The 13455-nt window shown below is 19.2% G+C and overlaps 1 protein-coding gene across 1 annotated transcript in view; it reads right to left on the reverse strand.

The window, feature by feature from the left end:
- The window catches only part of LOC117177395 (structural maintenance of chromosomes protein 3-like), a 74254-nt gene that overhangs the window by 15300 nt on the left and 45499 nt on the right, over positions 1-13455 (reverse strand). Inside the window, exon 13 of the mRNA XM_033368053.1 lies at positions 6613-6814. Within this exon, the coding sequence (XP_033223944.1) occupies positions 6613-6814 (202 nt within the window). The remainder of the gene's footprint in view (positions 1-6612; positions 6815-13455) is intronic.

A 13455-nucleotide genomic window follows, 5' to 3' on the forward strand; every position in this document is an offset into this window, starting at 1 on the left:
ATAATTTTTAATTTTTCAAATTAAAAACTCTTCAATTTTGCAGTTGTATAAATAAAAATCCTTAAATTTCGATGATTTTGAAGATCAAAATACAAATGTTCTACTCTCAATTTTTGAATTAAAAAAATTTCAAATGTAAATTATAAAAATTACATCATTTTTAATTTTAAAACTGGTTACTTGCATAATTTTTCTTTGTAATTTTTCAAAATTAAAAATACTTCACTTTGAAAAACTTTTAAATAAAAATTCTTCAATTTTGATGATTTTGAAGATGAAAAATAAAATTTTCAATTTTAAATCTTCCAAATTGAAGAAATGTCGAATGTAAATCATTGTAATTGCAGTATTTTAAAATGTATAACTGAAAACTTGCACGATTTTTAATATTGTAAATTTTCCAAATAAAAAACTCTTCAGTTTTGAAGCTGTATAAATAAAAATGCTTAAAATGTTGTGATTTTGAAAGTCAAAACACAAATATTCCATTCTTAATCTTTCAATTTTAAGAATTTTTAATGTGGATTATAAAAAATTACACCATTATTAATTTAAAAACTGGAAACTTGCATAATTCTTCATTGTAAATTTTCCAAGTTAAAAACTCTTCAATTTTAAATATGTATAAATAAAAATTCTTATATTTTTAGAATTTTAAAAATCGAAAGACAAATGTTCAATTCTCAATTCTCGAAATTTCAAATTTGAATCATAAACATTAAAACATTCTTCTGAGTTTCAAACATAAGCCTTGCATAGTTTTTTTATTATAAATTTTCAAAATGAAGAAAACTCTAATTGAAAAAATTCGGTAACAAAAATTCTTGAATTTTCATGATTTTAAGGATCAAAAATCAAATTTCCTCTTCTCAATCTTCCAAATTGACGAAATTTCCAATTAAAATTATAAAAATTGCAGAATTTAAAATTTAAAAAAATTAAAATTTGCATATTTTCTTATTGTAAAATATAACAAAAATTTAAATAAAGAAATTTATTTTTAAGCATCTGGAATTTTGATGATTTTGAGGATGAAAACTCAAATTTTTAATTCCTAATCTTTCAAATTGAAGAAATTTAAAATATAAATCATTATAATTGCAATTTTTAAAATTTTTAAACAAAAAACTTGCATAATTTTCTATTGTAAATTTTCTAAATTAAAAACCTCAGTTTTTAAGCTGTATAAATAAAAATCCTTAACATTTTGATGATTTTGAAGATGAAAAATCAAATTTTCAATTGAAGACATTTAAAACATAAATGATAAAAATGACATTATGAATAAATTTTTTTTTTATGAATGAAAATTCTTAAATTTTGATGATTTTGAGGATGAAAAATCAAAATTTTAATTCTCAATCTTCCAAATTGAAGAAATTTAAAATATAAATCATCATAATTGCAGTTTTTGAAATTTTAAAACATAAAACTGGCATAATTTTCTATAGTAAATTTTCCGAATTAAAAACTCTTCAAATCTGAATCTGTATAAATAAAAATTCTTAAATTTTTAACATTTTAATGATCAAAAATTAAATTTTCTCTTCTCAATCTTCCAAGTTGAAGAAATTTCACATATAAATCATCATAATTTCGGTTTTAAAAATTTTAAAACATAAAACTTCCTTAATTTTCTATTGTAAATTTTCTAAAATAAAAACTTCAATTTTTAAGCTTTATAAACAAAAATCCTTAAAATTTTGATGATTTTCAAGATCAAAAATCAAATTTTTAATTCCTAATCTTCCAAATTGAAGAATTTTCTTATATAAATCATCATAATTGCAGTATTTTTAATTTCAAACTTAAAACTTATATAATTTTCTATTGTAAATTTTCCAAATTAAAAACTCTTTAATTTTGAAAGTGTTTAAATTAAAATCCTTGAATTTGGATGATTAAGAGGATCCAAATCAAGTTTCCAATTCTCAATCTTTCGTATTAGGAAATTTTTATTTCAATTATAAAAATGACACCATTTTTTATTTTAAAACTGGAAACTTGCATAATTTTTCATTGTAAGTTTTCGAAATGAAAAACTTTTTAATTATAATAATATATAAATTTCATTTAAAAATTTTTTTTATGTGTTTCAATATAAAAAGATGAGTTTTTAATTAAATTTTGAATATGTATAAATAAAAATGCTTACTTTTTTAGAATTTTAAATATCGAAAGACAAATGTTCGATTCCAATGTTGAAAATTTCAATGTTAAATCATGAACATTAAAATATTTTTTAGTTTTAAACATAAACCTGACATATTTTTTTTATTGTAAAATTTCATAATTAAAAAAACTTTAATCAAAGAAATTCATTTTTAAAAACCTCAAATTTTGACGATTATGAGGATAAAAATCAAATTTTCAATTCTAAATCGTCCAAATTGAAGAAATTTCGAATATAAATCATCATTTTTCCAGTATATTAAATGTTAAAACTTAAAATTTGCATAATTATTGATATTGTACATTTTCCAAATTAAAGGGTCTTCAATTTTGAAGATGTACAAACAAAAATCCTTAAATTTGGATGATTTTTAAGATTTTCAAAATCAAAAGTAACATTTTTTCTTCTCAATCTTCCAAATTGAAGGAATTTCGAATGTAAATTATAAAAATTACAGCATTAAAACTTTTTAAAATTAATATTTGCATACTTTTTTATTGTGAACATTCCAAATTAAAAAATCTTTAATTTTAAAGATGTATGAATAAAAATTCTTACATTTTTAGGATTTTAAAGATCGAAAGACAAATGTTCAATTCTCAATTTTTGAAATTTTAAATAATGAACATTACAAAGTTTTTTAGTTTCAAACATAAACCTTGCATAATTTTTTATTGTAAATTTAAAAAATTAAAAACATTTTATATAACAATATTCATTTCAAAAAATTCTTAAATTTGGATGATTTTAACGATCAAAAGTCAAATTTTCTCTTCTCAATCTTTCAAATTGACGAAATTTCGAATGTAAATTATAAAAATTACAGAATTTAAAATTTAAAAAAATTAAAATTTGCATGTTTTTTTATTGTAAAATTTCAATATTAAAAAACTTTAATTAAAGAATTTCATTGGAAAAAAATCTGGAATTTTGATGATTGGAGGATAAAAAGTCAAATTTTCAATTCTCAATCTTCCAAATTTAAAAATTTTCTAAAATAAATCACCATAATTGCAGTATTTTAAATTTTAAGACTTAAAACTTGCATAATTTTCCATTGTAAATTTCCTAAATTAAAAACTCTTCAATTTTGAAGATTTATAAATAAAAATTCTAAATTTTTAAAAGATTTTAAAGATCAAAATATAAATGTTTAATTAAATTTTAAATATGTATAAATAAAAATTCTAACATTTTTTATATTTTAAAGATCGAAAGACAAATAAAATTTTTTACATTATTAAGATTTTAAAGGCCGTAAGATAAATTTTCAATTCAAAACTTGCATAATTTTTAATTGTAGATTTTTAAAATTAAAAACTTTTCAATTTTAATAATGTATAAATAAAAATTCTTACATTTTTCAGATTTTAAAAATGGAAAGACAGATGTTCAATTCTCAATCTTTGAAATTGAAGAAAGTTCAAATGTACATCATGAGAATTACGATAAATTTTTTATTTTAAACTTAAAACTGGCATAGTTTTAAATTGTAAATTTTCAAAATTAAAAACACTTTAATTAAAAAAAAATTATAAATAAAAATGCTGGAATTTGGATGATTTTCAAAATGAAAAATCAAATTTTCTATTTTCAATCTTAAAAATTATTAAAATTTTGAATGTACGCAATTTTAACCAAAGAGGATACATTTTTAAACGCAAAAAATTAACTCTCAATCAAAAAAAAAAAAAACATCAACTTTTTTTAGATAGATCTTTAAAAAAAAAATTTTTAATTAAGAATTTAGCATTGAACCATAAACTTCAGTTTTTAACATAAAAGTTGATTTTTCTAACCAAGAAGATTAATTATTTTCTAAAATAGACGAATTATTAACAAAATATGTTTATTTTGACGTAAAAAAGATTAATTTTCAGTTAAAAACGATAAAGTTTTTACAAAAAATGCAGTATTTAATTTTCTGTAAAAAATTGTTAAAGCGAAAAGTTAATATTCATCAAAGGGAGAAGAATTCTTAAACAAGAAAGATTACTTTTTTACCATAAAAGATTCATTTGCAACCGAAAAAAACGAATATTCCATGAACAAATTTCGAATTTTTAACCAAAAATTGTTTTTTTTTTTAACAAAGTAAATAAAATTTCAACCAAATAGTTGAATTTTAAACTAAAAGGGATAAAAAAATATAAAAAGGACCAAAAGATGAGAATAAAATGAAATAAGGGAATTTTTAGTTAAAAAGATAATTTTTCAACCAAAAATGGAATAGTTAATTTTTTAGTTTAGAAGATGATTTTTTAACAACAACAAAAAAACGAAGTTTCGACCACAGGAATGAATTTTCAAACAAGAAGATTAATTTTTTACCTAGAGATCAATTTATAAAAATATGAATGAATTTTCAACTAAAAATATATATATATATATATTTTTAACCGAAAAGATTAATTTTATATCAAGAGAAAAATTTATAAAAAAATACAGGAATTCTCAGCTAAATAAATATAATTTTGAAACCAAAAATGGAATATTTAAATTTTTAGTTTCGAAAATTAATTCTGAACAAAAAAAAGACGAAGTTTCGACCAAAGAAATGAATTTTCAACCAATAAAAATAACTTTTTACCAAAAGACGAATTTTGAAAAATATAAATGAATTTCCAACCAAATAGTTAAATTTTTAACCTAAAAGGATATTTTTCGAACCAAGAAATTTAATTTTCTATCAAAATACGAATTTTCAAGAACACTAGAGATGAATTTTTAACTAAAATTTTGAATTTTCAGCAAAGTAATTAAATCCTCAAACAAATAGTTGAATTTTCAACTAAAAATAATAAATATTTTTAATCAAGGAGATTTATTTTCTACCAAAGGATTAACTTACAACAAAATAAATGAATTTTCAGCTAAAAAAGGTCAATTTTTAACCAAAAATAATGAATTTTTAGTCAAGAGATGAATTTTTAACTAAAATAATAGAATATTTAAATTGTCAGTTAAAAAAGTTCATTTTTAACAAAAAACAAGTTTTCGAAAAAATAATAAATTTAATCATAAATAGAATAGTTATCTTTTTAGTTAGAAAAAATTAATTTTGAACCAAAGAATGAATTTTCAACTAAAATTACAAATCTTTACCTGGAATAGTTGAATTCCAATCCAAAAATATAACTTTTTAAACAAAATATTAATTTATAACCAAGAAAATTAATTTCTTCCAAAAAAGACGAATTTTCAACTAAAAAATACCATTTTAAACAAAAAAGAAGATCTTTTAACTAATATAATAGAATATTTAAATTGTCTGTTTAAAAAATTAATTTTCTACAAAACAAATTAAAACAAATTTTAAACCAAATAATTATATTCTCCAATATTATATTCGCATTAAAAAAGCAATCATTTTTAGCCAAGTAAAACACGAATTTGTCAAGAGAAAAACTCAGTTTTCAACTAAAAAGTTGAATTTAGAACTAAAACAGATCAATTTTTAATCATAAAAGGAATAGTTAAATTTTTAGTTAAAAAAAAAATGAGTTTCCATCCAAAACGATGAATTTTCAACTAAAATTATGCATTTTTTACTAGAGCAATTTTATTTTTGACCAAAAAGATAAAATTTTTATCTGTAAAATTATTTTTCTTCCAAAAAGGACGAATTTTCAACTAAAAATATAGTTTTTCAGTCATACATGAATTTTTAACTAAATTGATTGAATATTCAACTGGAATATTTGAGTTTTCGGTTAAAAATTTAATTTAACAAGCAGAAAAACGATTTTTTAACAAAAATGATGATCTTTCAACCTAAAAAAAATTAATTTTGAGGAAAAAACAAGTTTTATATAAAATAGTCAAAGTTTAAATTGTAATAATTAAATTCCCAGTAAAAAACCATTTTTAGCCAAGGAAAAAACGAATTTTTCAACAGAATAACTCAGTTTTCAACCAAAGAGATGAATTTTCAATAAAATTGATAAACATTCAACCTAAAAAATTAATTTTGAACTAAAAAGTTTAACTTTTAATCAAGTAATTAAATTTTAATTCCAAAAAATATAAGTTTCTGAACGAAAAATATAGTAGTTGATATTTTAACTAAAATATACTTAAATTTTAATAATTAAAAAGATTTCTATTCATCAAAAGCAGACGAATTTCCAATATTCGTTAAATTTTTAACTAAAAAATATTTCTTTGTCAAGAGACAAATATTGCAAACAAACTGGAAAGTTTTTTAACGAAATACATAGTTAAATTTTCAGTTAAAAAATAATTGTTTAAAAATTTAACAAAATAGTTAAAAACATTAATAGAAGGTGACTTTAAAAAAAGAAAAATTATTGTTATTGATTTCTAAATTGCAATTTAAAAAAAATTAAGCACTCTCGCAAAAAAAAATCCCTGGAAATTCTTAGTTTTTCCAAATATATAATAATAAATGAAAAATAATAATTAATAAACAAACTAACGTGTCTCTCTTCTTCTTCTGTGAGTTGAGAGGTCAAATCTTGATTCAGATCCTCCTCCAAATTAGAAATTTTCGATTGCAAAATTTCTAATTTCGACTCATGGAGAGCTTTCATTTTTTTCACGTGAGCGAGATGTTCGAGTGAGGAATTCAATTCCAATTTTTGAGTTTCCAAATCAGTCATCTTTTCTGCGTAACTGTCTCTGAAAATAAAATTAAAAAAAAAAGTTTTCAATTTTTCTGGTCAAACTGATGAATTTTCAACTAAAATGATAAATATTGAACTGAAATACTGGAATTTTTATTTTAAGAAAATGAATTTTAAAACAACAAGATCAATTTTCAAACAAAAAAAATAATTTTCTACAAAAAAAATAATAATTTTTACTAAAAAAAATTAATTTTTAAGCAAAACTAAATAATTTAACAAAAAAAAAAACAAATTTTTAATAAAATAGTAAATTTTGAATTCTACTCATTTATTTTTAAAGATGATGGCTTTTTAATAAAATACTTGAGTTTTTAACCAAAAAGTGATCATTTATATTTCAATTAAAAAAGATGAAATTTATACAAAAAAAAGACTCAAAATTACACACAACTCAATTTTACACAAAACTAAAGAATTTTTGCCTAACTAAAATGAAATTTTAAATCAAGCAAATGATTTTTTTTTTACAAAAAAAAAGGAGAATTCTCAACAAAAAAGGATCAATCTTAAAAAAAGGGAAAATGAAAATTATCAGTTAAAAAATTAATTTTAAACCAAAAAATGCTTTTACGCAAATGGGTTCAATTTCTAACCAAATATATAAGTCGTCAAAAAAATTTTTTTTAAACAATTTAGTTTAACTTTTATCCAAGTAGTTGAATTTTCAAAAAAAGATTAATTTTTAATAAAAAAATGTATATTTAAAAAAAATTTTAACTAAAAAGACGAATTTTCAACAAATAAAGATATTTTATTCAAGAAATGAATAAAAGATGATCTAAATTGTTGAACCCTGACAAAAATGTAATTTCAAACCAAGGAAATTGTTCTTTTACCAAAAAAGGAGAATTTTTAACTGAAAAATATCAATCTTAAACAAAGGAAAAGTTACATTTTCAGTTTAAAAATTAATTTTAAACCTAAAAAAGGCTTTTCCACTAATTAAATAAAATTTGTAACCAAATACCTGAATCTAAAAGCTGAATTTAAAACTGAAAAGATCAATTTTTAAACAAATAGTTGCATTTTGTAAAATAAAATTCTGTCTTCAACGAAAAATAAAATAGTTAATTTTTCAGATAAAAAATGTATCTTCGACTGGAATAAATTAATTTTAAACAAAAAGAGCTGAATTTTTATTCAAAAATACTAATTTTCAATAAAAAAAAGTCGATTTCTGACAAAATACATGAATTTTGAATCAAAATAGATCAGTTTTCAACCGTAAAAGGTAAACTAATGAATTCTCAATGAAAATTATATGAATTTTTAACTAAAACGATCGAAAATTCAATTAAAATAGTTATATCTTCAATTAAAAAGAACTGCATTTAAAAAAAAAAAAATAATTTTCAAACAAAATGATGAATTTTTGACTAAAATGGCGAATCTTTAAGTGTAATTATTGAATTTTAAACCAAAAAGATGAATTTTCAAACAAGAGGATTAATTTCTACCGAAAAAAACGATTTTTTATCAAAATACATAAATTATTAACATTAATTATTATTATTATTATTATTAAATTTCGAACGAAAAAAAAATTTGCAATGAACTTGTTAAATTTTAAAATAATAAAATGTGTTTTCGATCGAAAATGTAACATTTAAATTTAGCATTAAAAAAATTATTTTTCATTGAAAAAAAACAACTTTTAACCACAAAAGGTATATTTAAATTTTAAGTTAGAAAAAAATAATTTTCAACCAATCTGATGACTTTTAATTAAAAAATTCATGCATTTTCAACTAAAACGATAGAAACTTCAATTGAAATAGTTTCATTTTTAGTCAAAAAGAACTGGATTTCAAAATATATATATATAAAAATAGTTAAATTTTCAAATACAGTGATGAATGTTTAACTAAAATTATGAATTTTCACCCGAGAAGATTAATTTATATGAAAAAATACTATTTTTCATAAAAATACATAAATTATTAACCAAATAGTTGAATTTCTAACGAAAAAAGAAAAATTGTCAATCGAATTGTTGAATTTAAAAATAAAAAAAAAATGAGTATTTGACCAAAAGTGGAATATTTAAATTTAAAAATAAAAAATTATTTTTCCATAAAAAAAATTAAACCAAAATGATGAATTTTCAACTTCAACGGGAATAAATGAATTTTAAACAACAAGAGATGAACGTTTATACAAGACGATTATTTTTCTATAAAAAATCAGGTTTTTCAATAAAATACATAAATTTCTTGATTAAATAATAGAATTTTCAACTAAAAAAGATCAATCTGCCACATAAAAAGATCAATTTAGAATTAAAATAGATCACTTTTCAGCCAAAAATAGAATAGTTAAATTTTCAGTTGAAAAAAATTAATTTTCAATCAAACTGATGAATTTTTAAATAAACTATGAAAAATTCAATTTTAATAGTTATATTTTCTGTTAAAAAGTACTGTATTTAAAAAATGTATGTATTTACATTTTCAAACAATCTGGTGAGTTTGTAACTAAAATGTTAATTTTCAACTGTAATAGTTGAATTTTTAACTGAAAAATATCAATTTTAAACCAAATTGTTGAATTTTAAAATAAAAAAATCAGTTTTCAACCAAAAATGGAATAATGAAATTTAGAATTAAAAAAATTATTTTTCCATGCAAAAAAATTCAACCAAAATGATAAATTTTCTACTAAAATTATCTATCTTCAACTGGAATAAATGAATTTTAAACAGTTTATCCAAAACCATTATTTTCCTAAAAAATTACGATTTTCAAAAAAAACATCAATTTCTTAAATAAATAAGAGCATTTTCAATTAGAAAAATATCAATTTGCACAAAAAAGATGAATTTTGAATCAAAATAGATCAGTTTTCAGCCAAAAATGGAATAGTTAAATTTTCAGTTGAAAAAATTAATTTTCAATCAAACTGATGAATTTTGAATGAAAAAATACATGAATTTTTAAATAAAACGATGGAAAATTCAATTGAAGTAGTTATATTTTCTGTTAAAAAGAACTGCATTTAAAAAATATAATAATTTTCAAACAAAAAAATAGTTAAATTTTCAAATAAAGTGATAAATTTTTAACTAAAATTATCAATTTTCACCGCGAAAGCTTAATTTCGACCAAAAAGATGATTTTTCAACAAAATACATAAATTATTAACCAAATAGTTGAATTCCTATGGAAAAAAAGAAAAAATTTCAATTAAATTGTTGAATTTTAACATAAAAAAATGAGCTTTCATCCAAAAATGTTATATTTAAATTTTCAGTTAAAAAAATTATTTTTCAACCAAACTGATGAATTTTTAATTAAAAAATACGCGAATTTTTAATTAAAACGATGGAATTTTCAGTCCGAATAGTTATATTTTGAGTTAAAAAGAACTGGATTTAAAAAAAAAAGAAGAATAATTTCTAAACAAGAAAGTAGTTAAATTTTCAAACAAAGTGATAAATTTTTAACTAATATTATAAATTTTCAACTGTAATAGTGGAATTTCAAGATTAAAAGATGAATTTTTAACTAAAATGGCGAATCTTTAAGTGGAATTATTGATTTTTGAGCCAAAAAGATGAATTTCCAACCCAGAAGATTAATTTCTACCAAAAAAGACGACTTTTCATCAAAAGATATAAATTATTAACCAAGTAGTTGAATTTCTAACGAAAAAAGAAACATTTTCAATCAATTTGTTGAATTTTAAAATAAAAAAATGAGTTTTCGACTAAAAATGGAATATTTAAAATTTAGCAATAAAAATATTATTTTTCGTTGAAAAAAACAAACAAATTTTAAACCAAAGTGATGAATTTTTAAAACAAAAAGATGAATTTTTAAATAATTTTCTATGAATAAAAGACTATTAACAAATCATAAACTCCTTAGTTAAATAGTTGAATTTTTAACAAAAATAGATGAATTTTGAATTAAAATAGATCAGTTATTAACCAAAAATGGAATATTAAAATTTTCACTTCAAAAAGTTAATTTTCAACCAAACTGATGAATTTTTTATGAAAAAATACATTAATTTTTGACTAAAACGATGGAATATTCAATTAAAATAGTTATATTTTCTGTTAAAAATAACTGATTTAAAAAAGAACAGTTGCATTTCCAAAAAAAGTGATGAATTGTTAACTGAAATTATGAATTTTCAATTGCAATAGTTGAATTTTCAACTTAAAAATATCAATTTTAAACCAAATTGTTGAATTCTAAAAATAAAAAGGTCAGTTTTCAACTAAAAATGGAATAATTAAATTTAGATTTTAAAATTTTATTTTTCTATCCAAAAAAATTAAACCAAAATGATGAATTTTCAACTAAAATTTTATATCTTCAACTGGAATAAATGAATCTTAAACAAAAACAGATGAATGTTTATACAAGACCATTATTTTTCTTAAAAAAATACATCAATTTCTTAAATAAACATTAGAAGTTTCAAATAAAAAAGATCAGTTTTCAACCAAAAATGAAATCTTTAAATTTGCAGTTAAAAATCATTTTCATACCAAACTGATGAATTTTTAACTAAAATGATGGAAAATTCAATAGAAATAGTTGTATTTTTAATTAAAAAGATTTAAAAAAAAAATGATTTTCAACAGAAAATAGTTAAATTTTCAAACAAAGTAATGAATTTTTGACTAGAATTATGAATTTTCACCCAGGAAGATTAATTTCTACCAAAAATACGATTTTAAAAAAATATATATAAATTATTAACCAAATATTTCAATTTCTAACTAAAAAAGATCAAATTTTAAACGAAACTGTTGAATTTTTAAATAAAAACGATAAACTCGATAAACTCGAATCAATTAATTTTGAACCGAAAAGATCAATTTTCATCCAAAACAATTAATTTTCTATGAAAAAATACGATTAAAAACAAAAAAAAACATAAATTCCTCAATTAAATATTTGAATTTTTAACTAAAAGAGATCAATTTGCCACAAAATAGATGAATTTTGCATTAAAATAGATCAGTTTTCAGTCAAAAATGGAATAGTTAAATTTTCAGTTCAAAAAATTAATTTTCAACCAAACTGATGAATTTTTTATGAAATAATAATTTAATTTTTAACTAAAACGATGGAATATTCAATCAAAATAGTTATACTATCTGTTAAAAAGAACTGGATTGCAAAAAAAATTGCAACAAAAAAAAGTTAAATTTTAAGTGTAATAGTTGAATTTCTAACTAAAAAATATAAATTTTAAATTAAATTGTTAAATTCTAAAATAAAAAGGATCAGTTTTAACCAAAAAAGGAATAATTAAATTTAGAATTGAGAATATTATTTTTCCATAACAAAAATTAAACCAAAATGATAAATTTTCGACAAAATTTATCTATCTTCAACTGAAATAAATGAATTTTAAACAAAAAGAGATTAATGTTTATACAAGACCATTATTTTTCTAAAAAATTGAGATTTTAAAAAAACATCAATTTCTTAAATAAATAGTAGCATTTTTAATTTTTTTAAAATCAATTTGTACAAAATAGATGATTTTTGAATAAAAATATATCAATTTTCAACCACAAAAGAAATATTACAATTTTCAGTAAAAAAAAATGAATTTTCAACCAAATTGTTGAATTTTTAATGAAAAAATACATTAATTTTTAACTAACACGGTGGAAAATTCAATTTAAATAGTTATATTTTTAGTTAAAAATAACTGGATTTTTAAAAAAAAGTAAATAATTTTCAAGAAAAAACATTTTAATTTTCAAACAAAATAATTAATTTTTAATTAAAATTATGAATTTTTACTCGGGAAGATTAATTTCTACAAAAAAATACGATTTTCATTAAAATACATTAATTCTCAATGAAATAGTTGAATTTCTAGCTAAAAAGATCAAATTTTAAAACATATGGTTGAATTTTTAAATAAAAAAGATCAATTTTCAACTAAAAATCAAATAATTATAATTGGAATTTAAAATATTATTTTTGCATTAAAAAACAAAAGAATTTAAAAGTAGTGATAAATTTTCATTTAAAATTATGTATCTTTAACTGGAATAAATGAATTTTAAACCGAAAAGATAAATTTCTATCTAAGAAATTTTCTAGGAAAAAGGTTTTTTTTCCAACAAAATACATAATTTTTTTTAATAAATAGTAGCATTTTCAACTAAAAAAGATCAATTTGCCACAAAAAGATAAATTTATTATTAAAATAGATCAGTTTTCTACCATAAAAGTAATATTTAAAAAAAATTAATTTTCAACAAAACTGATGTATTTTTAATTTAAAAATACATGAATTTTTAACTAAAATGAGGAAAAATTCAATTAAAAAGTTATATTTTTATTTAAAAAGAACTGAATTTCAAAAAAAAAGATTAAGAAAAACTTAAATTTATAAACAAAGTGATGAATTTTCAACCTAGAAATTAATTTCTACAAAAAATAAAATTTTTCAGCCAAATGCATGAATTGTTAACCAAATAATTGAATTTATAACTAAAAAAGATCAATTTTCAAACCAAATTATTGAATTTTTAAATAAAAAAAATCAGTTTTTAATCAAACATTGAATAATTAAATTTGGGATTAAAAATATTATTTTCCATTAAAAAACCAAACAATTTTTAAACCAAAGTGATCAATTTTTAACAAAAAATAA

The sequence above is a fragment of the Belonocnema kinseyi genome, chromosome 1 (assembly GCF_010883055.1).
Source record: "Belonocnema kinseyi isolate 2016_QV_RU_SX_M_011 chromosome 1, B_treatae_v1, whole genome shotgun sequence".
NCBI classification, from domain to species: Eukaryota; Metazoa; Arthropoda; class Insecta; order Hymenoptera; family Cynipidae; genus Belonocnema; species Belonocnema kinseyi.